The 27,986-nt window shown below is 47.7% G+C and overlaps 1 protein-coding gene and 1 long non-coding RNA gene across 6 annotated transcripts; one reads left to right on the top strand and one right to left on the bottom strand.

Moving 5' to 3' along the window:
* Nucleotides 1-1,341: 1,341 nt before the first annotated feature.
* On the top strand, nt 1,342-3,781 carry Hes1 (hes family bHLH transcription factor 1). 2 transcript variants are annotated; one of them, NM_008235.2, is made up of 4 exons: nt 1,342-1,683; nt 1,816-1,911; nt 2,148-2,235; nt 2,857-3,781. In NM_008235.2, exons 1-4 carry the CDS (start codon nt 1,576-1,578, stop codon nt 3,411-3,413), a joined length of 849 nt encoding a protein of 282 aa, NP_032261.1. In that variant the 5' UTR covers nt 1,342-1,575; the 3' UTR covers nt 3,414-3,781. The 2 variants fall into 2 exon arrangements, with proteins under 2 accessions (NP_032261.1, XP_006521860.1); XM_006521797.3 differs by lacking the exons at nt 1,342-1,683; nt 1,816-1,911; nt 2,148-2,235 and adding an exon at nt 2,250-2,527.
* A 66-nt stretch (nt 3,782-3,847) lies between these two features.
* Nucleotides 3,848-6,423, bottom strand: Gm32998. 4 transcript variants are annotated; one of them, XR_875999.2, is made up of 3 exons: nt 6,098-6,423; nt 4,872-5,889; nt 3,848-4,632 (listed from the first exon to the last, which is right to left on the bottom strand). It is a non-coding gene; the product is annotated as a predicted gene, 32998 (long non-coding RNA). The 4 variants fall into 4 exon arrangements; XR_876001.2 differs by having other exon boundaries at nt 4,872-5,915; XR_876000.2 differs by having other exon boundaries at nt 6,069-6,423.
* Nucleotides 6,424-27,986: the final 21,563 nt, after the last annotated feature.

Raw genomic sequence — 27,986 nt, forward strand, 5'->3', positions numbered from 1 at the left:
CGCCCCCGCGGATTCCTGGCTCGCCCGGGCCGGAGGAGGGGGCCCCGGACACACGGACGCACGCACACACCCCACACGCAGCGCGCGCCAATGAGCCCTGGCCAGGCGCAGGGGGCGGGGTTTTCCCAGGCTCGAGCACAGCAGCTGCTATTTACCTTCTTGGCTTCTCCCGGGGACCAGAGGCGGCCCCCGCTCCCTCCCGGCCGGCCGCCGCCGGCCCCCGCCTCCCTGCCCCCGGGGCGCGCGCACACACACTCACACACGCACGCACACACACACATCCTCTGGGCCCCGGCCGCAGCCGCGGCGGCAATAAAACATCCTGGCACGTGCTCCGACTCCAGGCGCGCCCTCGCCGGCCGGCTGATGTCAAACTGCAGCTCGGCTGGTGGAGCTCTTAAAGGGCTCGCGCGCGGGGCGCCGAGGCCGCCTTGGCCGCCCGCGGGGTGAGGAGGGGAGAGCCCCGACTCCCTTGCCCGCCGTCTATCCGTATTGCCAACTGGGAGCCTGCGGGGAGAAAGGTAGAGAGAGTGGCGGAGGAACGAGCGCGCCCCTCCTGTCGCATTGCTATCAAAGCCCCCCTTGTTCATTTTTTTTTTCGTTTGAAATTCCATTTCCTTTCTGCCCAGTAGGAAATTATTCTGATTGTTTTCTGGAGAAGCGTGAGGTCCAAGGTTGCAATTCCAAGAGAGGAATGAATGGGCTAGAGGGAGACAAGCATCCAAAAGACACCTTGCTCCGAAAACCCTGGCTGTGAAGGCATTTGGGGGGACGGTAAGGGCATGTTTAGCGTGTGGGGTTTAGTATCTCCCCAACCTCATGAGCAGTTTTGACTCCCCTAAACATACAGAGTTCGAGCGGGAATTCCGGAAGACATTAGAGTAACACATCCTCTTTACCTTGTTCCCTCCTTTTTTCAATCACTAAATTTTGTCTTGGCCTATATCTGTTCAAAATATTTTTCAAATGAACTTATTATACAAAGTAGTTATATTGCATGCAGCAAGAACAATAAAAACCAAAGGCCTGGCCACAAAAGAAATAGACTAGACTAAAACTAAGCAAAGCCCAGAGGAAAGAGTTAGCAAAGGGTTAAAATCCTTTTGATTGACGTTGTAGCCTCCGGTGCCCCGGGCTCAGGCGCGCGCCATTGGCCGCCAGACCTTGTGCCTAGCGGCCAATGGGGGGGCGCAGTCCACGAGCGGTGCCGCGTGTCTCTTCCTCCCATTGGCTGAAAGTTACTGTGGGAAAGAAAGTTTGGGAAGTTTCACACGAGCCGTTCGCGTGCAGTCCCAGATATATATAGAGGCCGCCAGGGCCTGCGGATCACACAGGATCTGGAGCTGGTGCTGATAACAGCGGAATCCCCTGTCTACCTCTCTCCTTGGTCCTGGAATAGTGCTACCGATCACTAAGTAGCCCTAAGACATAATAAACCTTCAACTGCTCAGTAGTTTTTCTTATGAAAGTCAAGTAAAAGGACGTAAGCAAAAAAAAATTATTTTTTTTTTGCGTGAAGGATTCCAAAAATAAAATTCTCTGGGGACTGAGAAGAAAAAAAAAAAAAAAACGAAAATGCCAGCTGATATAATGGAGAAAAATTCCTCCTCCCCGGTGGCTGCTACCCCAGCCAGTGTCAACACGACACCGGACAAACCAAAGACGGCCTCTGAGCACAGAAAGGTAAGACAGTACCTGCGTCTAGAAATTAAGTGGGTTGTGCACAGCGGGACTCCTTTTACTTTTCTCTTAAAACCTCGGGGTGAAATGGCAGATCCCGTGGGAACTCAGGACCTCTTTTCTCCCCCTTTGCAGTCATCAAAGCCTATCATGGAGAAGAGGCGAAGGGCAAGAATAAATGAAAGTCTAAGCCAACTGAAAACACTGATTTTGGATGCACTTAAGAAAGATGTAAGTGAGCAATGCTTTTTTTTATTTTTAATTACGAATGGAATGGCATTTCCCAGGCACAAAGAACTAAGCTCTTAGCCTGCTGCATGTGGATCTTACCCCGCCAGCACTACGTTCCCACTGGCGGGAGAGAGGCCGCCGGGCCCTGGGATGTGGGACATGCGGGCGGGGACCTTCAGAACTCGGAGGCAGCTGACAAGGAGGACTGACTTTCATCCCTTGTTTTTTCTGCGCAGAGCTCCCGGCATTCCAAGCTAGAGAAGGCAGACATTCTGGAAATGACTGTGAAGCACCTCCGGAACCTGCAGCGGGCGCAGATGACCGGTAAGGACCGCGCGTGCGTCCCCTCTCTGCGGGTGTCCCTCTCGGCCCGCGGTGATTTCTTCCAGACTTCCGCCCGCGGTTGTGAGAGGCATTCAGCTACATTTTACTGCCTTGGCTCACTCCGCGTTCCCACGGTCTGGGTCTTATTTATAGCCACAGCTCCCAAGTTGTTACTGCTCCGGAAATGGAGGGAGAGGCTGTAGCCGAGAAGGGTGGTGGGCAGCTTGGCTGTGGTAGAAGCCGGTGAGGGCGAAAGGACGTAAGACTGAGGAAGTTTGGGGCTGGATAGAAGGTAGGGGTCAGTGGTTTAGCACCGGTCCAACCCCTGCCGCAGGAGGGGAAGTGGGGTTTGGAAGGCGCCTTGGGTGGCATTGTCCAAGGTCAGGTCGCGCGCGGGACTAGGGGTGGCAGATCTGGAGCTGAGATCGGTTTAGATGGAGGGAGTGTCCTGGCTTATGTCCCCAACCTAGGGAGAAGGAGCTGGCTGTTCTTAGCCTACCCAACCCTCCCAACCCCAGGTGGTTCCGGAGGCGCGCTGCGGGGACCTCCCAGGGCGGGAGGCTGTATGGCTCCGGGGCCAGGGCTTTTCGGTGACCCATCTTTTCTCCTTCTGGCCTGCAGCCGCGCTCAGCACAGACCCGAGCGTGTTGGGGAAATACCGCGCCGGCTTCAGCGAGTGCATGAACGAGGTGACCCGCTTCCTGTCCACGTGTGAGGGCGTTAACACCGAGGTGCGCACTCGGCTGCTGGGCCACCTGGCCAACTGCATGACCCAGATCAACGCCATGACCTACCCCGGGCAGGCGCACCCCGCCTTGCAGGCGCCGCCGCCGCCGCCCCCGTCAGGACCTGCCGGTCCCCAGCACGCGCCATTCGCGCCGCCGCCGCCGCCGCTTGTGCCCATCCCCGGGGGCGCGGCGCCCCCTCCCGGCAGCGCACCCTGCAAGTTGGGCAGCCAGGCTGGAGAGGCTGCCAAGGTTTTTGGCGGCTTCCAAGTGGTGCCGGCTCCTGACGGCCAATTTGCCTTTCTCATCCCCAACGGGGCCTTCGCTCACAGCGGCCCGGTCATCCCGGTCTACACCAGCAACAGTGGGACCTCGGTGGGTCCTAACGCAGTGTCACCTTCCAGTGGCTCCTCGCTCACTTCGGACTCCATGTGGAGACCGTGGCGGAACTGAGAGCCTCAGGCCACTGCTACCCGTAAAGTCCCTAGCCCACCTCTCTCTTCTGACGGACACTAAAAACGAACTTGGATTTTAGGAGAGACTTTTATAATTTGGTGGTTATTTTGTTGCTTTTTTTAATTCTAAAAAGTTACTTTTTGTAGAGAGCTGTATTAAGTGACTGACCATGCACTGCATTTGTATATATTTTATATGTTCATATTGGATTGCGCCTTTGTATTATAAAAGTTGAGATGACATTTCGTTTTTTACACGAGATTTCTTTTTTTATGTGATGCCAAAGATGTTTGAAAATGCTCTTAAAATATCTTCCTTTGGGGAAGTTTATTTGAGAAAATATAATAAAAGAGTGAAGGCTTTTATGTCTTAGAACTGATTATTTCAAAATTTGTAAAAAAAAAAAAGTGGTGGGGCTTGAAATTCATGTAGTTTGGCAATTCAGAAATAGGATGTATTTTTTAAAGTTTTAAACAGGAACCATCAAACCTTTCAGCAACACTCAATGATCTAAGAAGACCTAATTTATGAGAATTCATTTGATGGGGCTTTCCTGATAAACAGTCCTTATTTTTTTACCTTCCAAAGGGCGGCTCCCAACTCACTCCCTGTAGTAGCCACTGGCCTCCTAAAGTAAAAGCGCGCTCAAGCCACATTGCAGCCCTCCAGCATTGGGACCTTCATTTGTCTGTCCTTACTCAGGCGTAGCTAGGCATCCCCTGGCACCCGTATCACAAAGTTTGAAATGCCTCTCTTCACCCTCTTCAAGCAAGCTGAAAAGGTCAACAGATTCTCTCTGCCAGGGTACAACTAGTTAGACTCCCAAGTGGAGCCCGGGCCAGATGATTAACAGCAGACATATGTTTCTGATAAGTTTCTGCGCTTGACTTTAATGGAGAAAGCATGTGGGGGTTGCGCTGGCAGGCACACGGGCCGTTTTTCCCCTTTTAATACAAACAGCAAGCGACCCCTTCGCATGGTCATGCCCCATTTCCAGGCAAGATGTGGGCTCCAGATAGAAGCAAAAGGGTTGTCTCGGGTTTCAGCTCACACAACCCTCCTTAACAAGTCCTAACTCAAAGCGGACAGCTTTAAACTGTGCCAGGATCTGCAGGGAATTTCTTCCAAATCCCATCACAAAGGCTTGTCAGATTTTCTCAGATTTGGCCAGGTGTTTGACTGCATCCAGGTGTTGGGGAAATGAAAACCACGAGCCCTGCGAGACCAGACACATCAGCCGCGCTGTGGGTCTGGCCGGCGCGCCCTTCCTCCCCCACAGCCGGCCAGTCCTCCGCCCAGCCCCCGCTCCTCCCGCCCGCCTCTCAACCCCCTACCCCCTTTCCCTTACAGCGGCGGCTTCTGGGAGGAGAAGGATGAGGCGGGAGAGATCAATCTTTGAAGCTTTCCTAACAAAGATAAAGCCAACGATTTTCTGTCTTGTTTCAAAAGCCTTACCTCTCCCCCGCCTGGCTGTAGCCTTTCCCACAGGCCAGCGCCGAGTGCGGCTCTATCACAGGAATGATCTAGCAGACAGCAGCCGGTTCTTTCCAGGACCTTCAGCTTCGACCCCCGGAGAGAGAGGTTTAAAAGATTGTTTTGTTTTGTTTTGTTTAATTGGCTCCTATTTGCCTTATTTTCTGCCCAAGAAAGGTATTCAACGCATACTTTGTCATTCCATTTTTTCCTGGTTTTCCTTTTTGTTTATACATAAACATAGTAACAATTACTCCATTAAGACACATCCCAAATTTAGATATTAAAGTCCTCTGTTTCCACCAAGAATTCCTAGCTTCTGTAGTAGAAATAATCAAGACATCAGGAACTCAATTTTATAAAAGTAATTCCTTTTACATCTATGGAGGAGGGGGCTACAAGGGAAATTAATTTCTTCATGCATCTTTATTAATGTCACCAAAAGTGTCACGCAGCAGCTTCAGGAAGAAGTGAGAGGAAAAGAAACCATTTGTTCTTTTTGAAAAGGAGTGCCCCCCCCCGTAATTTGGATTTACATTATTAAATGAAGCCTGTTCAAGTATAATATGGAGTAGAAGAAAGCCTATATCCCCGTTGGGAGCTTTTACATTGTTCTATACCACTGAACTTATGGCAGGCACCACCTTGGATAAGTCATTTCCCTTCTCTAGGATAGGTCCAAGTTCATAAACGCTATAGATTTATTTCTTAGACACTGCTGCCTCCTGTATCCCTGCTGTTTCTTAAATCAGTAGCTGGGGGTTGGGGAGATGAAGCATTCCAGTTTATTCTGGCATCCCTACAGATCCTCTGGGCCTGGCCTAATTATACCACCTCAGGGCACACCCAGCTGCCTTGCCCCTCTAACCAGATCCGGATGAGTAGATCTCTCCTGTGATAAGACACAGCTCCAAACTCTGTCCTTGAGGCCAGAGACCTCGAGGGCCTCTCCTTGAAGGTCCTTGGAGCCTCTCTGCTCTCCGGAGGTTCTGGCAGCAATCTACAGAGGTAGATAGAGGTGAGGGCCTGATTCTGGGTGAGCAACTGAGGCTCGCCCCTTCCTCGGGGTCTCATCCTGACCCCTCCCACGCGCTTCTGCAGTGGGGACCCAGAGGTTTAACCAGACCCCCACATCGTCACGGGGAACCTGTCATTAAAGTCAATTAACTTTCCCCACACCCTTTGGCCGGTAACAACCCGCCGCTCACTTCCTCCGGGCTTCTAAGTGCAACCAGATGGGCGGGCGAGCTGCCCCCGCCGCGCGCCCGCCGGGGTGGCTCGGGGTTCCTGGGAGGCCTCGGGGACCGCGGCCGGGCGGGAGCGGCCCAGGGCAGCCACACCGGGCCGGCCCCGGCGGCCCTGCGGCCAAGGTGGCTCGCCCAGCAGGCCCGGCTGCTTTCTGGCAGGAAATGAATAGCTCCCAGATGAGCTCAGGCAACCTGAGAGGTCGTGAGAACGGCGCGAACCCCCGCCTGTGCAGCCGGCAGCCTGCCAGGCCGCGGGGAGGGCGGGCGGCGGCGGCGGGAGGCCCGGCGGGCGGCGGCGGGGGCGGCGAGGGGCGGGAGCCGCTGACACACGAGCCCGCGCCCGCTCCCGCTGACAGGCAGGCCGCCGCCCCCGCTTCCCCGCCCCGGGCCAGCGCCGCCCAGGCAGCAGGCCCCAGCCGCAGAGTCTCGGCCGCCCGACCCGCTGGGGGTGGGGCGGCCTGCCAGTGTTTTTCCAGTTCTCCCGGTAGCTCGGGGCAGCGTTTAGAAGCCGCGGAGCTGGGCGGGGGCCAGGGTCGGGGCACCGGAGGCCTGCAGGGCCCTGCCAGGAGTCAGGCCAGCGGGACAGGAGAAGGCAGGCAGGGACCACCTCGGACATCCCCCACCCCAAATGCCTTGCACCGGACAAGGATGCTGGGGACCCTAAGAGAGGGGAGCCTCGTTTCTAAGCACCTTGAGCACCTACTAAGCTCCCGGCAGCCTGCAGCTGGCGCTAAAATGACAACTTTGGTGGCAATGCAGTCCTGTTTAGCCACCGAGACAGCCCAGCTTGTGACTAATCCCACGCGTGATGTATTAGGTGCCAGGACTTAAGTTTAAACAGAGGGCGCCCAGACGGATGAGTTCCTGCTGAGGAAGAAACCAGGGAAGTTTTTCCCTTCAAGCAGGGAGGAGAAAAAGTCAACACAAAGGACAAACAGGCTCTAGGTGTCCCCTAGTGTCCTGCTGTTTTCTGGCACAGGTTCGACTGGAACTGGAGACCAAAGCCGCCTGCCTGGACCACAGGGATAGCCGGCTGTCCTCATTTCTCTAATAGAACGGTTTACCTTTAAAAATAAAAAAAAAAAGTCAGGAGCAAGGTGTGGTGGCAATCCCCCCAGGCGCTTGGGAGGTGGAGAACTAGTAGGAAGTGAAGGAACAAGGTCAATTTTGTGTTAGTTAGGCTAGCCTGGGCTACCTGACACTGTCTGAAAACAACAGAAATAAGTTAGGATTTGAAGGCGGGCAGTGGTGGCACATGCCTTTAATCCCAGTACTTGGGAGACAGAGGCAGGCGGATTTCTGAGTTCGAGGGCAGCCTGGTCTACAGAGTGAGTTCCAGGACAGCCAGGGCTATACAGAGAAACCCTGTCTCGAAAAACCAAAAATAAATAAAAATAAAAATACTTAGGATTTGGTTGTCAAAGAGAACAGAGACAGTTAAAATGTAGATGGAGAAGTTGTAGTTTTACTCTTTAAAAAAAAAAACTAATGTTTTACTATCGTTTTTTGTATTTAACTATTCAAAATACAAGCTCTGTCAGAGTTCAGAAAGGGCAAAGCTGGCCTTACATCCCTGCCTCTGTTCTTGTTTTACTGCAACATAGCAATCAGGTTGGAAGCACATGGTCTGGGTCTCGTTCCCTAAATGCTTGAGCACATCAAATCATCCATCTGTTTGTGCTGTGGTTTTGTTGTTATTTTGTTTTTTGTCATTAATTTATTCATTTCACACCCCATCTCAGCCCTCCTCCTCTCCTCCCAGTCCCACCCTCACACTCCTCCCTCCTCCTCATAGAAGGGGAGGCCTCCCAGGGGTACCAACCTATCAAGTCCCAGCAGGGCTAGGGGCATCCTCTCTCACTGAGGCCAGATAAGGCAGCCCCAGCTATAGGAAAGGGATTCTAAGGCAGGCAAGAGAGTCAGAGAAACTCCCCACTCCAATTGTTTGGAGGCCCACATGAAGACCAAGATGCACATCTGCTACATGTCTTACAGATATGTACGTCCAACCCATGCATGTTCTTTGGCTGGTGGCTCAGTCTCTGTGAGCCCCCATGGGGCTCGGGTTAGTCGACTCTGTAGGTCTTCTTGTGATGTCCTTGATTCCAGCCGTTCCCTCAGACTTACCCTGACTCATTCACAGGACTCCCTGAACTCCTCCACCTAATGTTGGTCTGTGGGTCACTCAAGTCATTCAGGATGATCTTTTCTAGTTCCATCCATTTACCTGCAAATTTCATGATGTCCTTGTTTTTAATAGCCGAGTAGCTTTCCACTGTGTAAATTTTCTCTATCCATTCTTCAATTGGGGTGCATTTAGGGTGTTTCTGGTTTCTGGCTATATAGTATTTGAAATTCTAGCTAGAGCAATAAGACAACTAAAGGAAATCTAGGGGATACAAATTGGAAGGGAAGAAGTCAAAAGTATTGCTATTCACAGGTGACATAGTAGTATGCATAAGTGACCCCAGAAATTCTACAGAAAAACCCCTACCCCTAATAAACACCTTCAGCAAAGTGTCTGGATACAAAATTAACTAAAAAAAAAAAATTAATAGCCCTCCTTAACACAAACAGACTGAGAAAGAAATTAGACAAACAACACACTTCACAATAGCCACAAATAATAGAAAATATCTTGGTGCAACTCTAACCAAACAAGTGCAAGACCTGTATGACAAGAACTTTAAGTCTCTGAAGAAAGAAATTGAAGATTTCAGAAGACTGAAAGATCTCCCATGTTCATGGGTAGAATTAGCATAGTAAAAGGGCCATTTTACAAATGCAATCTGTAGATTCAGTGCAATTCCCATCGAGATTTCAACACAATTCTTTACAGACTTTGAAAGAACAATTTTCAACTTCATATGAAAAAATCTGTACAATAAAAGAACTTCTAGAGGTGTCACAATCTCTGACCTCAAGCAAGGGTAATAAAAACTGCATGGTATTAGCCAAAAACAGACAGGTTGACCAATGGAATTAAATCCAAGACCCAGAAATGAAATCATATACCTACAGACTTTTGATTTTTGACAAAGAGACCAAAACTATTCAATGGAAAAAAGAAAGCATCTTCAACAAGTGGTGCTGGATGTCTGTATGTAAATGGACTTGAAACCTCTGCAATGGTGCTTTGTGGAAAGACCACAGTGTGTATTCACCAGATAGGAAAGCTAGCGATGGCCTTTTGCTCATTGATTTTTTAGCATCTACTTGTAATTGCACCACACCCCAAGGGAGACAACAGTTTCTTCCATAGTTTCTAAATTTCATGCTAGTTATTAAGCCAGGCACTAGAGGATAGAGGCATGACTTCTGTAGCTAAATACTCACAGCCTGGCCCTCAAGAGACCAAGTGAAAAAAAAGTAACAATTTAACTCATTACAAGTTAAATGATATGAAAGGGGAAGTGTTACTCAGGGTTGATACAAAAGAAGGCTCTATCCACCAAGCAACCTTTTGACCTTCTGAGTTATCATTAACACTTGTTACAATAGACATTACCAGTATAATCAATAATTGGTCAAAGTTTACCTAGGAAAAATTATTGCCAAGTATTTAACTTCAAGAGTAATCATTCTGTGGTCTGGAGGCATAGCTTAGTCATAGATTCCTTGCTGAGGGACCTATAGGTATCATAAATACCCGTGTTCTCCGATGTTCTGAGACCCTAGGTTCAATGCCTAGAACTTAAAACCCTACCATCGCCTAAAAAAGCATAGTCAACACAGTCAAGAAGAAGGACTGAGAGTCAGGAAATGTGGCTTCCAGTGCCAAGTGGGCCACTACCTAGGAGATGCCGAGTGCGTCCACATAAGTGTCTGAGCTCTGGGTTCCCATGCAGCTAGGTGAGAAGGCTAAATCAGGAATCCCTGAAGTCCTTTCACCAACATGGTCCCTGCACATGCTCTCCCGCTGACACACCTACATGAGGCATACTTCCAGACTGTCAACTACAGCCCTGGCATTATTTCACACCCATCATTAACATATATAGAAACTGAGACCTCAAGAATGGACCCTGTACATCACCACTGCTATAAAAAGGCCACCTGACATGCTAAGAAGACTCATGCTTCCACTAGCACGGTGGTTCTCAACCTGCGGGTTGCAATTCCTTTGGAGGGTCAAATGACCTCTTCATAGGGGTTGCCTAAAACCATCACTGTCGGAAAATACAGGCACTTATGTTACAATTTATAACAGAAACAAGATTACAGTTATAAGGTAGCAATGGAAATAATTTTATGGTTGGAGGCTCACCATAACATAAAGAATTGTATTTAAAGGGTGGCAGCATTAGGAAGGTTGAGAACCTCTGCTCTAGTGCATTGGAGGAGGACCACATTCACAGAGTTTGCTCCAATATAGTCTGCTGTGATCCTACCCTTTGTTGTGATTATCAGAGCACGATGAGGTAAAATACCCCTGTTTTCCCACTTTCCCATCCTTTGCATCTGCCCCACACCCCCTACCCTAGCCCCCAACCCCCACTTCTTTAAAAAGAAAATGCAATCTGCAAATCCTTACCAGGATTCCCTCCTTTTCAGAAGCTCTCTTCCCCAACTGGCTAGGCGTCCCCCATTAGTCTGTTTGCCTAATTAAGTGCACTTAATGAACTAGTCTGGCTAGACACTAATGCCAGTCTAAATTAGCGAAAGTCCAAATCTCAGCTATCCAGGAGGTATAACAGTCACTTTGAAAATACACATAGTGAGTTTGAATCTGGTTTACTACAAGTACTTTACATTCATAAGATGAACGTAGTAGGGGCCTGGAGAGATGTCTCGGCAGTTACGAGCAGGTCTCAAGTTTGGTTCCCAGCACCCACATCAGGCAGCTCACAACAGTGTGTAACTCCAGCTCCATGGGACCAGAGGCCTCTGGGACACCCGCACTCACATGTACATCCTCACATGAAGACACACAGACACAGCTACATATAATTAAGAGCAACACAAAACAGGGTGATGTCATTTAAAGACTCAGAGCAGGTAAACACGGCTCTGGTTTTATTATTTATGCTATAAATCCTTGTAACAAGAATGAGGGGAGCCCCGATGGCAGCCCAAGTAAATACTTGTAATTGAAATTAATGACAAGGCTTCGCTGTGACTATCCTCCTGTTTCCACATGTGTCTCTCCTTCTCAGTTGCACGTATGGCTGAGTGACGGCAGCCATGGTGCCTGAGGAATACCTTTTTTTTTTTTTTTTTTTTTTTTTAAAGATTTATTTATTTATTATATGTAAGTACACTGTAGCTGTCTTCAGACACTCCAGAAGAGGGAGTCAGATCTCATTACGGATGGTTGTGAGCCACCATGTGGTTGCTGGGATTTGAACTCTGGACCTTCGGAAGAGCAGTCGGGTGCTCTTACCCACTGAGCCATCTCACCAGCCCCGAGGAATACCTTTTTGCTTAAAGACTTTTTCTCATAAGTGTGATCTGTTTTCATGTTCCGCCTACTTTATAATTCAGTGGTCAATGTGAGACATGAACTGTATAGATCTAGTCTACAAACATTCCAGCCTGGAGCAGCCTATTAGGGTTGGCAAGCACTGTGCCAGACTCTGGGCTTTCTGGTAGATAGCTTGTCTTCTACCAACTTTTCCCCATTGATATATGGTTATAAAATTTATCCCTAAGCCATCAAGACCATAAAATGGGGTTATTTCTTAGCAGAGCACAAGAGAATAAATTCGGTGTGTCAAACCCATTTCAGAAGCTAAGGCCCTGAACAGCATTTCAGATGTTTTAAGAGCAAACAGCGTTGTTTCCTGGCATGCGATAGCATAAACATATGTGTGTATATATATGTTTATATGCGCTCGCGCGCGCGCGCGCGCACACACACACACTTTCATTTATTTTGTGACTCTCTAATGAGGGCTAGGATCCAAGGCTTACCGGAAGCCTTCCTCAAGCCCTTTAGGTAAAACACATGTTCTAGGGACCAGTTCCCCTTTTCATCCTCTGCTAAGGCCCTCCTCAGCCTTGCCACTCTCTGGGTCTTAAAGGAACACCTCTCTCCCTCCATCCTCCCCCACACCTGGCACAGAAGCTTTGATGACTCAGAAAATTGGGATGAGGAGTTGAGAGGTACCAGACCAGGAGAGTGGCTTAGGACTAGAGAGGTGGAGAGGAGAGACACACTTTCTGCCTTCTGTGGAGCCTTGGCAGAACCACTGCTCTTCCTTCCTTGGGTAAAATCCTGTCCCTGTGGATCCTCTCTCCCCAACTTTTTATCTCCTGCCTTTTCCCCTTAAATTCACCACCCTTCACCCCCCCCCCCATGACTCCTCCATCCTCTCCTTGTTTCTCAAGTACTGTCTCTAAATTCTGTCCTCTTCCCTCTTCATTGCCATGTAGCTATTTTATTATGATTATTATTATTATTATTATTATTATTATTATTATATTTTTTTATTTTGAGATAACTATTCTGTTAGCCCTGGCTGTCGTGGAACTCTCTTTCTCTCCCTGTAGACCAAGGCTGGCCTTGAACTCACAGAGATCAGCCTGTCTCTGTTTCCAGGGGTTAAAAACATGCGTTACCGCTCCCTAGCTGTATTTTGAACTTTTAATAATCCTCCACCCCCCTGTCCCTCCTCCTCCTTCTCTTCCCTTTTCCTCTGACTATAGTTTGGTAGTGCCTCCCAAAGGCCATGGTCTCCCAGTCCCTACTCACTACAGGAAAGAGATAGGAACTTTAGAGTTGAGGGCTGATGCTTCCTTCCTCCCACACACCTTGCCAAGAGTGATGTTCATATGTCACATTCATACAGATTCCTCTGGGGGACAGAAGAGGGCATGGAATCCCCTGGAACTGGCTTGGGACCTATCACTCAGGTTCTGGGAACTGAACCCTGGTCCTCTGCAAGAGCAGAAAGTGCTGGTACTCTGGCCCCTTCTCACCATTCTCTAAGAGACAGCCAGAGACCTCTATCCTCCATTCTTTCCAAGGATGCCTGCATCTTGCTTAGATCCGGCATGCCTTTTCTGTCTCTCAACCAGGCTCATTCTGTACCCTGGGCTCTACTGGCATGCCCTGATCAGGCCCACTCACTTACTTCCTGCCCTTGCTTCTGCCAACAACTGTTCGTAGGTGCTGAGCCGTACAAAAATTCCATTCATGAAACTCCCTCCTCCTTACCTACCATGGCATCCTCTGCGTTTAAAATTCTTCTGGAGACTCTGCAATATCTCAGCATCCACCTTGGGACTCTTCTTCCACCCCACCTTCCACTGAAATCCATTTTCTTTTGGCAATGATGTCCATCTGTATGTTGGGCTCACAGTTTGAGGGTACAATCCATCATGACCGTAAAGGCAGGACGGCAGGAGAGTAAGGCAGCTGACCACACTGCATCTGCAGAAAGGAAACAAGAAGAGGTGAAATGTTAGTACTCTGCTTTCTTCTTTTTTATTTTAGTATGTGTATGCATGTCAGTGCATGTATGACTTGTATGAGCTGGTGACATGCACATGTATGTGAAGTCAGAAGTCAATATCCAGCGTTTCCCTCAAATCGCTCTCCGTCTTTTTATTTTAAAAGATTTATTTATATATGTGAGTACACTACCATGTCTTCAGACTCACCAGAAGAGGGCATCGGATCCCATTACAGATGGTGTGAGCCACCATGTGGCTGCTGGGAACTGAACTCAGGACCTCTGGAAGAGCAGTCAGTGCTCTTAACCGCTGAGCCATTTCTCCAGCCCCCTCCATATTATTTTTTTGACACAAGGTCTCTCATTGAACCTAGAGCTAACTGGTTCTACTAGACTGACTGGCCAATAAGCCCCAGAAATCACCGCCTCCCCCTAGCAGTGGGACTACGGAGGAGCACCATCAAGCCGAGATTTTTATGGGGATGTTGCAGAGCCAAACTCAGGTTCTCTTGCCTTTGTAGCAATCACTTGCCCAGCTGAGCCACCTCCCTAGCTGACTGATTTCTCTCTTTTTATTCAGTATCGCACCCCAGCTCATGGGAGGATGCCACCCACATTCAGTGTGGATCTTCCCAACTCAACCCAATCTAGAGCTTCCCTCAGATATTCAGAGGTTTGTCTCTTAAGGGATTTACAGCTTGTCAGGTTGACAGTGTTAATAATCACACTGGCATCCTAGATATAATTCCCCTCCCTCTTGCAGCTGATGGCATCTTGCATTCCAGTTTGGTGGGGCTGGGGTATAGCTCAAGATAGAGCAGGTACTAATGTATGCAAAGCCCTGGGTTTGATTGGACTCTACTGGAAGTCAGAAAAACACAGTTGGCTAAACAAATAGTGCAACCTGATTTGGAAGGGACCAGTGAGTGGAAATAGAACACATCACTTCTGGCCAGCACTGGCTACACACTGGACCAGAGTCATCAACTCTGGCCAGCCCTGGCTACACACTGGACCAGAGTCATTTGTTGATGGTTTTATGGCCACAGAACTGCTGCAAGGCTCCCTGACATTAGCGAACACTCTAAACATTTGAAGTAGAAGCTAGTACAGAGATGGGTAGGTCATCCCTCAGTGTCTGTGAATCACCTGGCTTCCCACCCATTTACTCCTTCCACAAACTTCTCTGAGTTTCTGCCTTGTGCTGGGAACCATGGAGACCAGGACATGAACAAAACCCAGTAGTTTTTTTAGGGGACACAGGATCACGGGAGGAACAAGGGGTTGTAAACCACCTCAGGAGAAGAGTATTGACAACCATCAGCCAAAGACATGCCTGGGTCTAACAGGAGTGAGCATCACTGCTAGACTCCAGACTCTCCCTCTACCCTTCCAATAGCCCAGGTTTGTAAATTGCTGTTATTTACACAAAAGGAGGAGGAGGAGGAGAGACAGAGAGGGAGACACAGAGAGACAGAGAGATGGAGGAGGATTTGAAATGGCAGTGCAAGCTTTTAATCCCAGCACTCTGGAAGCAGAGGCAGGCACATCTAGCCAAAGCTATACAAAGAACTCTGTCTCTAAAAACAAAAACAAACAAAAGACAATGAAAGAAGGAAGGAAACCAAACCAACGACAATAGTTTTCCTAAATCCCTACTTCCACCCCACTCACCCTGCCCCAGGCCAGTCAATTGAGCTAACACAAACCTTTAGGTCTCAGCTTAGACTCTGCAGCCTCAGAAGCCTCGCTGAGGCCTTCTTTTCAGACTTTGTTTTGATATCATTTCGTTGTATACTGGGCTGCCATTTTCAACTACCAATTGTGTGAGTGTGTAAACACACACACAGAGACTACATCCTTAAGACCTATCGCTTTTTTTTTAAAGATTTATTTATTATTTTAGGTAAGTACACTGTTGCTGTCTTCAGACAGACCAGAGAGGGCGTCAGATCTCATTACGGGTGGTTGTGAGCCACCGTGTGGTTGCTGGGATTTGAGCTCAAGACCTTCAGAAGAGCCATCAGTGCTGAACCATCTCTCCAGCCCCCCTTAGGACCTATCACAATGCCTGTCCTGCAGTAGGGCTAGCCTTGTCTGCTTTTGTTGCTGTGATATACACTGACCAGAACCAACTTGGAGTCACACAGCCACCATCAAGGGAAGCCAAGGCAGGAACTCCAGCCAGGAACCTGGAGGAAGGAATTGAAGCCAAGACCACAGAAGAACATTGCATATGGGCTTGCGTCTATTTGCTTAACAGCCCAGGCACACCCACCCAGGGCTGGTGCCACCCACGGTGGCGGGGCCCTTTACATCACTTAGCAATGAAGAAAATGCCCCACAGACATACTTATAGGCCAATCTAATGAAGGTCATTCCTCAGTTGAGGTTCCTCCTTCCTGGGTGTGTCAAGTTGTCTACTGGAGTTGACAAGGGACTTATAAGATTTTCCTAAATAAGCAGGCAAAAAAATTCCCCAAATCTGTGAAGCATACTGGCGCCACCCAGCACTGCAGTACAACCTGCCTTGGCTGAGTGAGGGACATGTGTTGAGATCAGAGGACAGTTCATGGCAGTTCTTTCTCTCTTTCCATCGAGTGGGCTCTGGGGGTGAAGCTTAGGTTGTCAGGCTTGGTGGCAAAAGCCATCATGATGCCTGTCCCTCTTCCCTCCCAGGACATTTTAAAAGTTATACCATGTGTCCACTCAAACCCTTTGCATCCCATCTCCTTGTCCCCCTCTAGTCCCCTCTCTCTGTTTGGCTCATGGGCTATTGTTATTATTGCTGTTGTTTTATGTTTTATTCTGCTTTTTAAGGTAGGCTCGTGGGATGTGGCCTAGGCTCAAGAAGGCATCAAAAGCAACTGCTTCCTATTTTATTGGTTTACCCCAGGAATACAGTTAGTGCTTCTTAGGTGCCAGATGCTATATTCTGTACCCAGACCAGCCCTGGACCCCACCTTGAAGTGAAGTCTCCAAGTGGAGAGGAGAAGAAGAGAAGGCCCTCCACTGGCTCGGCCATCTTACATGTCAGGGTGACCCAGAAGTTCAGCATTCAGTCCCCTCGAGCTGTCTAGCTCTGGGCTGTAGAAGTGACTTGACGGTCTTGCTGTGTGGCCCCATATAGCTCCCCTCAGATTATTGGATTTTTCTCAGATTTCCTGGAGTGATGTCTGGTGAGGGATTCTGTCCAAGAGAATCCAATCACACTCCGATTTAGCACTTCCAAATTCAGCTTCTCACCCTCAGGCCTTTAAGGCTCAGGAGATCCTTCCCTTTCCCTCTCCCATGGGGAAGTTTGTAGGGTGGAGGAGAAGGCCCAAGGCAGTTTGGAATGAGGCCCTGGCAGAGTGATCAGGGCTCCTGGAGACAGGCTCCCTGAAGGCAGCTGGCCTTTCTCTGTACCTCCAAGTCACGCTTTATCCCCTCTATGGCTTCATGTTTGCTGTGAGTTAGTTAAAAGGGCTATGGTGGAATCAGACGGTTGCTCAGAGCTGGAGGAAGTTCATTGGAGGAGACAGCACAAGATCCCTAGATGACGGACACAGTCGCCTGGCCTGGGAAGACCAGCTCCCTTGGCAAGATCACCTTTCCCTTCTGTGTGCATCTTACCACAGTCTTCTCAGACCAGAGGAGAGTCCTCGAGTAATTAGGGAGAAGTGGCCCCAACCTCTGAATGAAGGAAGCCAAAGCAAGGTTTGGGGCTGGCATTTAGAGGATGACTGAATTGAGGTGAGGGTGGTGCGGTGGGTGGGGAGAGTGTGAGAATGGTTTGCAGTAATCTGAATAATACAAGTTCTAATCTTTCCTCCCTCTCCACAACTGGAGCCCAGATTCCTCTCCTCCCCCGCTCTCCTTCCTCCCGACCCCACCCTGACATGTACGCCTGTTCCCTAGCTCCCTCTGTCTCCTGCTTCCCATAACACCGGGCAAGCTCCTCTGGACCTGGACTCACTAGGTCCCCAGCGTGTGTGTCTTCCATCTCCATTCAGAAACTTCACACACCATTCACCCAAAACCAGAGACTGCCTCACAAGAGACTGAGCATGGCTCCTGGTCAGCTCTGATGCCGGCCTTGGGAAGCCTTCAGGAAAAGCCCTTGCTGGTTCAGCCACAAACACGGCCCTACCTTTCAAAAACACTGCTGGGGAAGACCCTGAACTTAAGAAGGCAAGGACAAGGTTGGGCTGTGCCCAGGGCACCTCCTTCCCCAGTGTTGAGCTAGTGAGGGTCCAAGGCACAGGGCTTAACAATCGGAATAACTACTGACTCCAGAGGCCTTGAAAAAGTTATTTTAACCTCCCTTTCCTTGTTTTAAAATAGATCAGAGATTTATGCTGTTAGTTCAGAAATAAACTTTGTGGGAAAGACTAATGGACTGATTATTTTTTTTCTCCTAAAGGAGTGCAAAATTCCAGGAAAGAAACAAACATGGGGGTATGAACGGGGTGGGGGTGGGAGTGGGATAAAAGAAGAAAAGCATGACTCCTTCTAGGTATGGTGGAGGAGAAAGCTTATTGCACATAAAAGGGAGAGCATAGCCACAGGCAGGGACATCTGGGAGAGTTCAGAGGGAGTGTAGCCCTGAGCCATGTCAGGAGAGGAGGGAGGAGAGGCCAGGAGGGGAAAGGGTAGACGGAAGGGCTAGGTAACGGAAATGACAAGATCATATAGGGAAGGGCAGCCCAGCCCCTGAGCTAGAGAAGTTCAGGGGACAGGGTGGGGTCTGCCAGGTAAGGACTGAGGAATGCTAGGACTGACTAGGCGGCAGCTAGGTCCTCTTTGGTGTGTTAAATAGGCACCTCAGCCATTAGCCTTGAGACCTAACAGCATATAGCGCATAGGCCCATACATTATCTTGGCAGAACTGGGCAACAGCTCCGTGGTCATGAGCTGGGACCCCACAGTGGTGTGCTTGGACCCAACTGTAATCCTCAGTAAATCATTCTTGAATGAATTTAATGAATTTACCTGTGCCCTCTGCTTGTACCAACCTCAGTACTTAGAGCTTACTGACTGTCCTGCCCCTGAGACTGCTCACAGTCCAGGCAGGAGACACTCCCCCAACAAGCTCAAAGGGAGCGCCTGTGGATATCAAGAGTGGGGGCCACATGGTGGCGCATGCCTTTAATCCCAGCACTTGGGAGGCAGAGGCAGGCAGATTTCTGAGTTCGAGGCCAGCCTGGTCTACAAAGTGAGTTCCAGGACAGCAAGAGCTATACAGAGAAACCCAGTCTCGAAAAACAACAACAACAACAAAAAGAGTGGGGGCCAGAGCGGGGGTGGGGGGCAGGGAACAAATGTTTCTAAAGGAAGTATCTGGGAACATTGGTGGGGGAGGGGCAGGTAAAGGAACGTTCCACAGAAGGAAAATATACCCAAGACCCCAATGGCCTCCAGGACCACAGCAGTAGGATATTGGCCGATGAGTTTGGGGAGAGGAGGCCGAGAAAGGAGAAGCACCTTGGAGGCTGGGTCAGCCAAACAGCACTGGAGGGAGGGTTTTATGTACCATCTGAGCAGCGTATTTCTAGACCCTTCAGACCTGACAACCTATTTTCTTTCTCATGCTTGAGAAGTTACAGATGCTTTCATGAGCTTGTGAGTGTAACTCTGAGAATGTCCTCTGTCCCTTCCTCCACACTGGCGCCCACACAGCGGAAAGCATTACCAAGCACTGGCTACACTACTCATCATCGAACCTGTTCCTTAGGAGAAGCAAAGGAGTGATTATCAATAACTACACCCAGGCAATATACTGGACCAAGGGCTCTCCCGGGTAAACCTGGGCGCCTGCTCACACTATCCATTGACAGGTTTTAGAGACCAGTGCTACGACCAATCAGTCCCGCATGATTGAAACTGAGTTTTTCACCTCTTCATCAAACAGTGAGATTGGAGGATTAGATTGTTTTCGATGGTCCCGAAGGCGCTTTCCAGCTCCAGAACTCTGTAACTCTGTGTTGGGTAAGCAAGTGAGACTTAAGAGAGGTCGGGTAAAATGTAGCCTCAAGGAAGTACTGGGGGTAGACTGCAATTCAACCTAAAAGTCCATACCAATATCCTGTGTTTTCAGTTGAAACCCAATAAAAAGTGCCCAAGAAAAACACTCCTCCCCAGGAAGCTGTGTGCATCTACCCACCCAGGAAGAGAAAGGCCACGCCCAGGAAAACATTCCAGTGAAATTAAAACCCAGGTGCCAATCAGCCTCTCCCACAGTCCTAGCCTCGACCCCCAACCCCCACCCTTCTGCCTCTCTCCTGCCAAGGCCAACAGCAAACAGGGAAATGTGGCTACAGCTATGAAAGGATGTGAGTTCACAGGGGCCCCTGGTCTGCAGGCTCAGTGCAGGGATGTGTGCTCTACAGAGACCCCTGGTATCCCAGGCTCAGTGTGGAGATGTGTGCTGTACTAGGATCACTGTACTACAGGCTCAGTGGAGAGATGTGTGCTCTACAGAGACCACTGCTACTGCAGGCTCAGTGCAGGGATGTGTGCTCTACAGAGACCCCTGGTACCCAAGGCTCAGTGCGGGGATGTGTGGTCTACCGGGACACTCTACTGCAGGCTCAGTGCACAGATGTGTGGCGTACATACCCTAGAAAACGAAGGAAACCGTATATTCAAATGCTTTTGAAAAATAATAAAATTGCAAGACTTATGTGAAAAATAATAAAATTGCAAGACTTATGTGATCTGATGTCAAGATTCATTATGAAACCATAGTAGCCATGCCACCGTGGTGTTGTGTAACAAAGGCATTTAGATCAATGTAATAATATAGAGAGTCCAGGAATAGATATACTAAATATATAGTTACTTGATCTTCAATAGACAGAAAGGAAAAGCTATGCCATAAATTATGCTGAGAAATTGGATTTAAAAAAAATGAAGAAATATTATTTGTTTCCACATTGTAAGAACTAACTCAGTGTAGATAGGAACCCTACATACAAAACCTAAGCTGTAGAACTGCTAAAAGAAACATGAGAGAAAAATCTTTGTGGCTAGGAATAGGAAAATATTTCTTAGATATTAGACGAAAACACAGAACTATACATTGGAACTTCATGGGTAGGTCAGATGGGAGGGTACTTCAATAGCAACCATAAAATCCTGCGTTCAATCCCCACACTGTGTAAGTAAGGCATAGAGCTACAATCAGCCCACTACAGAGGTAGAGGTAAAAGGATAAGAAGTTCAAGGTCAACCTTGGGTTGCACAGTTTGAGGCCAGCCTAGGCTAGTGTGTGTGTGTGATTAAATTTTTAAAAACCCAAGAATTTCACTTCAAGGGCATAAAGTTGGAAGGGGGTTGTATTGTGGGGTAAGAAAACAATTGGAAAAAGAATAAAGCTGGATATAGTGATCTTACATGTATAAAATGCTAGATATTAAATTAAACTTTATTTAAATTTTTATCCTCAGAAGGCACTCCATTAAGAATAAAAAGCTGCTGGAGTGAGCGGGGCCAGAGCAAGAGGGAGAAGGGAGGGGGAAAGAAAAAAAAAGAATTAAAAAAAATTTAAAAACCAAAGAAAATAGAAAAAGAATCTGTAGAAAATATTTGCAAATCACATGTCTTATAAGGGAGCTGTATAATACAGATTATGTCTAAAAAAATTCTTAATTTACCTTGTGGCGGTACAACAAAATGGCTGATTGCAGTTAATGTACAAAGAAGAAAGGTTTATTTGGTTCTTTAGGTGGTACCACTCTGGCTACATCACAGCATGGTGGAGAAGCAGCAAAGCCCTCCTGTGGTCACGTGTGCATGAACAAGCAAGTGAGCCTGGAGAGGACTCAGACACAAGCTTTGTAACAGCTGATCCTCAGGGACCAGCTCAGTTCTTAAAGAACAGCATCAATGTTTTCTAGCGATGGACCCCATGGCCCAATGAGACCCCAGCTTAAAGTTCCTACCGCTGCCACCCTGAGGGTCACGTTCCCAGTACATGAGCTTCCGGGTGAATAAGCCATATCCAAATATATAAATCTTACAAAACTGACAAAAGATTCAAATGGACATTTCATCCAAGAAGCACACAGATGGCACAAAAGCAAATGAAGACAATGAACGACAACCATTAAAGAAGCCCACAAATAAAAGCCACAATGATAGCTGGTTACGAATGCACATGCTGGTGAGCCCAGCACTGGGGAAACTAAGGCAGCAGGATAGTGATTTCAGGATAGATAGCCTGGGCTATCAGCAAGGCTGTGTGAAGCAATTACAGCGAGACACAAGCCTACTACATATTCGCTCAAATCTCTAAAATAAGCAAGACCAACAATACAAGTAACAGGACGGGCACAAAATAAGATGAGGTTGTCTAAAGGGTTTGAGAGAACAATTTTGTTTTTAGTTTAGCATCTTCCCAACACACAATCTATTAGACTTGAAATGAAAGCGTGTGTTCACATACAGACTCATACAGGAGCCAGGCAAAGCTGTTTTATCACTGTTACCTTACAATGAAAAGGTAAGGTAATCCAAGAGAGGAACTCTCCTTAGCAGTGAAACAGGGTATTTATCAGTATGGTCCTGTGTCACCTAATTACTGCCATATACAGTGGAAAATACATCACTAGAGTAAATAGCACAGTGCACTTATGCAAACTAGAAGGTCTGCAACATCATTAGACATTATTTTTTGTTTGTTCATGAAATAGTCTTAAACTGATTTTGTAGCCAAATATGACCTTGAACTCCTGAACTTCGAGCTTCTGCCTCTCAAGTGCCGGAACTACAAGCCTGCAGCTCCACACCCACAGTAAGACTCAGGATTTTATCCTTTCTGGGGCTTTTCAAGCAAAGATACCCCAGCTACTTCTCCGATAGATAGACTTCTCCTTTAAACTCTCTACCTAATCTGCCTTTCCATTCGCAGTTTATCAGACAGATCTGCAGACTGTTCCGGGAGGATGTTTACAAAGGACTTTTAGTGTTGCGGAGAACGGAGAGGATGGGAAAGATAGGGTTTCTGAAGGGCAGTCTCAGGGGCGGTGAGACTCAAACATAAAAGGGCCATTCTTTAGCTCCCAACGGGTTGTCTGTCCTAACAAGATGGTGGACAGGACAGATGGCCACAGGGGTGGGCAGTCCCTCCAAATCCCTGGAGTCAGTAGAGATTGTCTTTTGGACTGGAGTCTTGTTCTCACTGTAGAGTTAGTTACTCCAAGGTTAAAGTCCAGGGCTCTACATCTTATTCTGCTTCCTTTAGAATCATCGTATTTCTCCCAGGGGTGGAAGTCTGTGGGGGAGGAGGTGGCGTCAGGTCTTAAAAGGTGATGGCTTGCTTAATCACGCTACACATCAATACACAACTGGAGCAGCAGCCCTGTCAGAATAAATACATTTTTTAAGGCAGGAGGGAGTGGGTGATGAAATCTAGCACATGGTAGACACTATTTCTGATTATCATTACACTTGTGACAGAGCCACAGACTGTGATACGGATTCAGCAGCCCTGAGCCTGTTAAGGTGTTTATGATCATTAACCCCAGGTTAGTTGCTTGCATTCATTGTGTAAGACATCTCCCTACACTCAAGTATTTGACCAGAAGCAACTCCATTAAAGGACACTTTAGGGCAGTGGCTCTCGATTTTTCTGATGCCTCTACCCTTCAATACCGTTTCTCATGTTGTGGTGACCCCCACCCCCAAACTACAAAAGTATTTTCATTGCTACTCCATAACGGTAATTTTGCTGCTGCGATGAACCATAATGTAAATATTTGATATGTGATATCAAATATTCAGATATCTGATATGTGACCCCTATGAAAGGGTCTTTTGATCTCAGAAGGGTGTGAGAAGCCTCTTTTATGTCTCAGTCTCTGGACAACAGATTAGTTTTATTTTTGTTTTGTTTTGTTTTAAATCTTTCTTTCTTCCCCTAGAAGAATAGTACATCTTCAGTCAGCCTTGGGCAACCTTTTTCTCTCTACTAAGGAAGACTTCATTTTATTCCAGTAAAAGATGCGTTTTCATCCTCATAATTAAGCAGGAAAGAGATGATTCCCAGCAGGCTGTGTGACTGTAGTTAATGTTAATTAACAAGCTTCGTTTCGACTTGTTAATCTCCATTTCTTCCATTTTTGTCATAGTCAGACCCCAAATGGACTTCAGTAGTGAGGCTCCCCTCCCCCCATGAACATTTCAAGTGTCTTATGGAGAAGAAAATGAATTTGTCCTTTTTTTTTTAGCCTTACTGTAATAGAAAAAGACGTCATTCATGGCAGCCTCTGAGTGGTGACAGACACTGTAAAGAAGACCTACAGTCCCCTTGCAAGCAAGTGAGAGCCAGGGCATGGATTGAGTGGAGGAGGGGAGCATAGTATTCCTTCCTGGGTTTATTCACCAGGGAGTGAGCCCTAGTGCACAGCTCCAAACTTGGAGTCATTAGCATGAAAAGATTGGAGAGCCAAACTTTATCTCAAGGCTGTTCTCAACAATTTTTTTTTAAATAGACTATTTGTAGAGCAGATTTTGTTTTGTTTTGCTCCTTTTAGAGGAAAAAAAAAATCACATATTTCAACATTCCCCCAACCCCAGAAACAAAGCCCAATGGTAAGATGGCTGGAAGAGTGAGCAGTATCTGACGTAGAACAAGGTCCACCACCCTGGTATTACTACTGGATGCTGTATGGATGAAGCCCTCGTTCCCAGGTAAAGGGGCCTCAACTCCCTCTCCCACCCGCCCTGGCTTACTGGTGTCACTGAGGGGGAGAGGCAGAGTTTTGAGTCAACAGATCACAGTACTGACTGAATGGGACCAGAGGCCACCATGACAGAGTGTACTGTTCCACCCGTCTCAAGCAACAGTTTTCAATCAGAGGACACAGGGATGGCTCAGAAGGAGGACACCATGGGGCGTGTGGCCTGTGCTACGGTCCTGGGTGTGAGTTTTATGGCAGCAGAGAGTATGTATAATCAGTCCAATAAAAGAATAAAGGAAGAGTTCCCAGTTAAACTTCACCATGAGAGTAGGTCTACCCCCGGCCCCACCCAACCCCACTGAAAATGGGGAATCTTAGGATGGACTAGTGTAAAATGTCCCAACCTTTTATCATCTGAAGCCTTTGGACAGCATTTTGCGAAACTTTTGTCTGCCAGCATGCCATCTTTACTAAGTCATACATCCATTTCCACTATTCATAACTATCAACAGCAGCGGTTTCCTTTTATTGAAGGCTAACACTGAGTGCCCCAAGGACACTGTGAGCTAGATGTGACTGTCCTTATTTACAGATCCAGACCTTGGCTTCAGCAAGGTCGTGAGGCTCTACCAGTACCTCCCAAGAAGGAACTCGATAGTCTCAGAGCTTGCCCCAGACCTGTTAACTATCAGACCAGGGATTCCTCAGGACTCTCTTTTTGGGAGCCAGCATAAGCCAGTCAGAAGCAGAGAGAGGAGGTCTGTCAGACAGGCCACAGGTCGCCTAGGCTGGCCTTGAACCTGGTAGACAGTTAGGAATGACCTAGAACTTTCGTTCTTGCCTATCCGTCTAGAGTGTGCAAGCATACCGGGTCTAATCAGCACTGGGAATCCAATGTGAGGATCTGCATAAGTGAGGAAAGCACTCTACCAATTGACCACTGTCTCTTCCAGACTGTCTCTCATCCACCATGCCTTTGTCAACTTGAGTTCAGTGACCTCTGGGTTCAGTGACCACAGACTGCTTGTTACATTATGAACTAAGGGCTCAGAGAGTGGGAATTCTGGCTTCTTTATTGGCAGAGTCCTGAGAAATAGAAAATAGAAAATTAGAATTAACATGCTCAGGGAACATGTGGTGTGTGTGTGTGTGTGTGTGTGTGTGTGTGTGTGTGTGTGTGTATGTTGCTTGAATGCAGGTACCAAACGACAACTTCCAAGAGTCGAGTTCCAGGGACAGAATTCAGTTCACCCTGCTTATGCAAGTGTCTACCCACCAAGCCATCATAGGGGCGAAGCATCTCACAGGCTGAGCCATCTCACCAGCCTAGCATGTTGCTTCTTATTTTCCTTATTTTTCTAAAATGTTTCCTTTTTTCCAGATTTAACTCCTGCCTGCTTCTGATAAACTGTTTGAGCAATAGATATCAGAGAATCATTTATGTATGTATGTATGTATGTATGTATGTATGTATGTATGTATTTATTAACTCCTTGAGTTGTAAGACACTACTAGCAAGTGACTCGTTGTCTCCCCATGCTGAGCGCTTCCTAATGCTCTGAAGCAAACCTTGGGACTTGGACCTACTAACCAAGCCATCAATCATTAGTGACATACTGACAAATGCTTTCTCAGGCCTGAGGTTGGGAATGGGCTGGAGAAATGAGACATTTCACTATTCTATCTGGGTCTGAAAAATTAGTCCCAAGACCTTCGAAGCAAGCTGATGATGATAATACCGTTTGAAAACTCCATGAACCTACCTTGTCTCTCAGGTGACAGGCCTGGAGACCCCCTCTGTTGACTATGAGCCATTGCAGACCAGCTTGGCCCTCTTGGACCCTGGGATCAAACAGGAATGGATAGACACCTGACACATTGACGTTTGAAGGAAACATCAGCTTTAATTAGGGACAATAAAGGCCAGAGTTTCTAGTGCCACAGTGGAAGGGGACTAGTTAGGTAGAAAAAGATTTATGGAAGGTAGGTGGAGGACTCCTTCTCCTTGGAGTCTCCTGAAACCCACCATTTTCAATCAAGGTAGTCTCCTAGGAGAGGCAGGCTTCCTCCAACACAAGGGCTCTCAGAGCCTCTCCAGGTGTGGTCCAGAGTTTGCTGAAGGGAGACAAGAATGTTGGCAGCTTAAAATGAAAAGAAAACATGACTGAGGTTCCTGTGAGGTTTGAGAGCCACCTGGCAGCATCCGGGCTTGAGTCCTTTTCCCTGCCTCTGTGTGTCAAGGACCACACCCAACACGCTGTATGCCCTGCAGAGCTGACTCAGAGACCTCCGATTCTCACGTCCATCGTCCAGAGAAATCCCCCTCAAGCCGGTAATGAGTTAATCTAATATCTTTACTCATAGTTGGAAACGTTTCCATTGGACACCAACAAGAAGTAAGTATTATGTCATTAAGACACCAGAAACCAGTGGCATAGACATCTGTGACTCATTTCAGAGCTGACCTTGGGATGAAAGCTGGTTCTCTGTGTACTTGAAGAGTAGCCTCTACTCAAGGCCATTCTAAGAAAAAGTCCCGTTTTGCAACCTGGAAGAATGTGTCAAAACACAGTGCCTAAGTTTACCAGATGCTGAGGCGGATAAACCAGAAACTGTCCCTTATAATCTCAGCTTTACTGTTTTATTAGTCACAACAGCCCAGTGTTGAATTCATAATGAATGCTACGATAAGAATGTATTTTTTTAAAAAAGTATGCAGTAAATCCCCTTTTCTGAGTCTGTGTGAAGTTTCTTTATTGGACCTTTGACAAAAAAGATTTTGGGGTCTCCAAACTGTGGAAAACCCATCCTCGAATATTACAGTTTGGAATCTGACTGTAGTAGTCTGAACCTATAATCCTAGCTACTCAGGCAGCTGAGGCAGGAAAATCACTTGAGGTGAGGAATTCCAGACCAACCTAGGCTACAGAGCCAGGCCAACTTCTCAAAAATGAAGAAATAAAATAATAATAAAATGAAGAAAGGCCATACCTTTTTATTGTTTCCTAGGGTTCAGAATATCACCCACCTAAGGACATGTCTTTCCCCTCATGACTGCATAGATAGGTAGGTCCCATGCTAGGTGTGGCAGTGCACACCTTTAATCCTGGCACTAAGGAGGCAGAAGCAGGGGGATCTCTGTGAATGTGAGGTCAGCCTGGTCTACGGGGTAGGTTCCAAGACAGCTTGAGCTATGTAAGTAAGACCTTCTCAGAGAGAGAGAGGGAGAGAGAGAGAGAGAGAGAGAGAGAGAGAGAGAGAGAGGAAGGAAGGAAGGAAGGAAGGAAGGAAGGAAGGAAGGAAGGAGGGAGGGAAGGAAGGGAGAAAAAATGAGAAAAAGGAGGGGGAGGGAGAGGAAGAGGAGGAAGAGGAGGGGGAAGAGGAAGAGGAAAAGGAAGAGGAAGAGGAAGAGGAGGAAGAGGAATGAATAAACTAGATCCCAGCCTAGGAAATACTTAAGCAGGGACTGCTGACAGGGATGGAAGTGGGAAGTGGAGGAGGTAGATGAGGGGTAACGGGTTCCTTTTAGAGGCTCATCAGCCCTCATACCCACTAAAGGACACATAAAGTCTAAAACATCAGCTTATGCCCCCTAAGACCTTTGTTGACTCTCCTCTTATGATTTCCGGGCGCCTGATTCGCCACTGTTTCTCTCTGAAGCTAATGGGTGTGACGGGTGAGTCTGAAAACAGCCACAAGGACTGGGAAAGGGCAGTCATCTGAAATGCTTTCCAGAATTGAGAATCGACTCTTTATGTCCAGCAGTCTGAGCTTGTTGAGATGATTGAG

Source organism: Mus musculus, chromosome 16 (genome assembly GCF_000001635.26).
Source record: "Mus musculus strain C57BL/6J chromosome 16, GRCm38.p6 C57BL/6J".
In the NCBI taxonomy this organism is placed as follows: Eukaryota; Metazoa; Chordata; class Mammalia; order Rodentia; family Muridae; genus Mus; species Mus musculus.